Raw genomic sequence first — 2,672 nt, forward strand, 5'->3', positions numbered from 1 at the left:
ATCCAATAGAGTAATTAGAGAATAAAAAATACACAATTCCAAAAAGATGAAAGAATTATAATTACATACAAATATGAAAATTACTGTCATAAAATGCAAGTTGAAACTGTCCTTTTCTCCATCAAATTAGCAAACATAAAAATATTATGTGTGTGTGTGTGTGTGTGTGTGTGTGTGTGTGTGCATCTATATTAAAAAATAAACAGGAGAGAATTGCTTGGGAGAAAAGATAATCCTGCTGAAATTAGTGTAAATTGTTACAATTCTCTGAAAAGCAACTAAGTAATATGGTGAGATTCTTAAAGTATTTACACTTTTACCTGATATTTCTACCTTGGGGAATTTATCCTGAAAAAATAATCCTAAATAGTACAAAAAGTTATAGGCATAAAACTGTTTACCTGCAGTGTATTTACAATATCAAAAAGTGGTAATACTTTAATTTAAAAAGCCTAAGCCTAACAAAGTCCTGAATGGGCAGTAATTAAAATGTTAGAGTTTTATTTGGTGTTGGGGCTATAAGTGACTCCTCTTTCTCTGTGTTTCTACTATTCCATAATGAGAATGCATTGAGTAATGGAGGAAAAATCAATACTAAATAACCAAAACAAGCAGAGAAGGTAGAAGCAGCATGCAGAGGCATTTGAAATTAGCCTGGTTTAAGGTAACACTTACTGTAAACTGTTCAATGTCTCTCTCTAGTCCCACATTTGGCAGATCAGGCATCATATGAGCCACAACTTTGAAACCAGAATCTTTGGCCAGGTGAAATGACTCACATACTGCCTTCACAGTGTGGCCCCTGAGGGAAGAAAAATCACTACCTGTTACACATGTAAATGGGCAACAAGGTTAACACAAGGAGCAGAGGAAAAACTATCTCGGAGACATGAAACAGAATAATATAGTTGGGGAAAAGAAATCTCAGAAAGTCTTTTATACATCTTCCTCTGAGAAGGCCTAGAAGTAAATCATTTTTACTTCTGAGATATTTCTCAGAAATTCCCTTATGTACCTACTCAAAGTTCTGACACTAAAATTATCTGTAGCATCATCAGCCAAAATAAACTAACTAATGTAAATATCTAGTTTAAAATCAGAATGAGCTCAAAACCATTCAGAAGCAGCATATTGTTATGTTCTTTCTTTTTAAAATCTTGTGAAATATTTGGGGAGGGGGAGAGAGACAGACACACCTCTATACAAAATAGATTTCACTCTGGTGGGTTGGAGGGTCCTTAAAAAAGTGAGAAAAAGAGAATGATTTAGTGACAAGGCTGAATCACTTGGGGTCAACTGGATAAATCATCTTAACATTCTAGTGCCACACTGAAGTAGGAGGCAAGCCCTAATAAGAGTATGGGGTTACTGAAGACTGAAGCCTGTGTTAATCCTTTCACCACCAAGACATTCCCATTCACCACGAAAAATTCCTGGAAACCAAGGGCTTCACCCCACTCTCTGGATGTTCTCATCCATTTCCATGGCTTCAACTTCTCATCTCTTTTTGCTAATGGCTTCCCAGTTTATATGACTAGGCCAGGCCTCTCTCTTGATCTCCACCCAAATAACCAAAACTCTAAAGTTGCACTGTACAATACTACAGTCACTAGGGACATTATTCAACTTTATATTTATTCAACTTTATATTTAAATTAAAATGAAAAATTCAGGCCCTCAGCTGCACTATCATATTGGTACAGAACATTTCAATCATTGCAGAATGTTCTGTTGGACAGCCTTGCTCTAAAGCAAATCTTCAGCTGGTTGGTCTACGAGAATCTAAAATTCAGTATATCTAAAATGAAACTCATGTTCCCTCCAAGCCTCCTCTAATTCCCACTCTCTGACTCTCATTTCCAGTCAGTCACCAAACACGGTCATTACTTCTGTTCAGGATATCATTTCTTCCTTACATTCCTACAACAGCCTCTTAACTGGTCTTCCTTCTAGCTTGCTCTTCCTAATCCATCTCCATACTGTGACTCCCATAAAGTGATCTTTCCAAAAGGCAAACAGGCTTTTATTACAACTTAGCTTATGGCTTGTCCTTGGATTAAACCCAAACTCCCTGGGCTGACTCCTAAGGCTCCTCATAATTAGGCCCCTCTGCCAACCTTTTCGGCCTCACCTCTTACCACTCTACCGCATGCTCTACACTCTAACCAAACTAAACCACTCTGAATTCCCTATATGTGCCATTTGCTCTCATGCTCAGCAGTTTGCTCATATTTTTCTTTCTGCCAGAAACAACTTTCCCATTCACCACCGAACTCATATTCTTCCTGTTAGATGTCGGCTTAGATGCCATTTTCTTCAAAAAGCTTCCCTGACTTTTAAGACTCTTCATCGCCATAGGTACTTCTCTAGAACAGCCCTTGAATACTGCAGCCATCCAACCAACGTTCCCGGTTTGAGTCTTCCTCTACAAGAATGCATTCTATTCAGGTTAAACTTTCTCAAGCCTAATACCCATCAGACTACTCCCTGTGCTCAAAAAATATTCAACAGACCTATTCTTACCTAAGAGAAAGATTCCGCCATCCTTAGCCTGGCATTCTTCTTAGTTGTTTCTAAGAGGCTGACCATGGCTCTTCCCTTTTCCTTCCCTCTCCTAGCACAACCCCGGTCATGTCTACTCAAATCCTATTAAAGTAAATAGCCTTTAAGGT

At 38.1% G+C, this 2,672-nt stretch overlaps 1 protein-coding gene across 1 annotated transcript in view; it reads right to left on the reverse strand.

Moving 5' to 3' along the window:
• Nucleotides 1-2,672, reverse strand: part of ELP3 (elongator acetyltransferase complex subunit 3) — a 77,720-nt gene that overhangs the window by 49,481 nt on the left and 25,567 nt on the right. The window contains exon 8 of the mRNA XM_011359340.2: nucleotides 676-802. Within this exon, the coding sequence (XP_011357642.2) occupies nucleotides 676-802 (127 nt within the window). The remainder of the gene's footprint in view (nucleotides 1-675; nucleotides 803-2,672) is intronic.

This window comes from Pteropus vampyrus, unplaced genomic scaffold (genome assembly GCF_000151845.1).
Source record: "Pteropus vampyrus isolate Shadow unplaced genomic scaffold, Pvam_2.0 Scaffold47, whole genome shotgun sequence".
Lineage (NCBI taxonomy): Eukaryota > Metazoa > Chordata > Mammalia > Chiroptera > Pteropodidae > Pteropus > Pteropus vampyrus.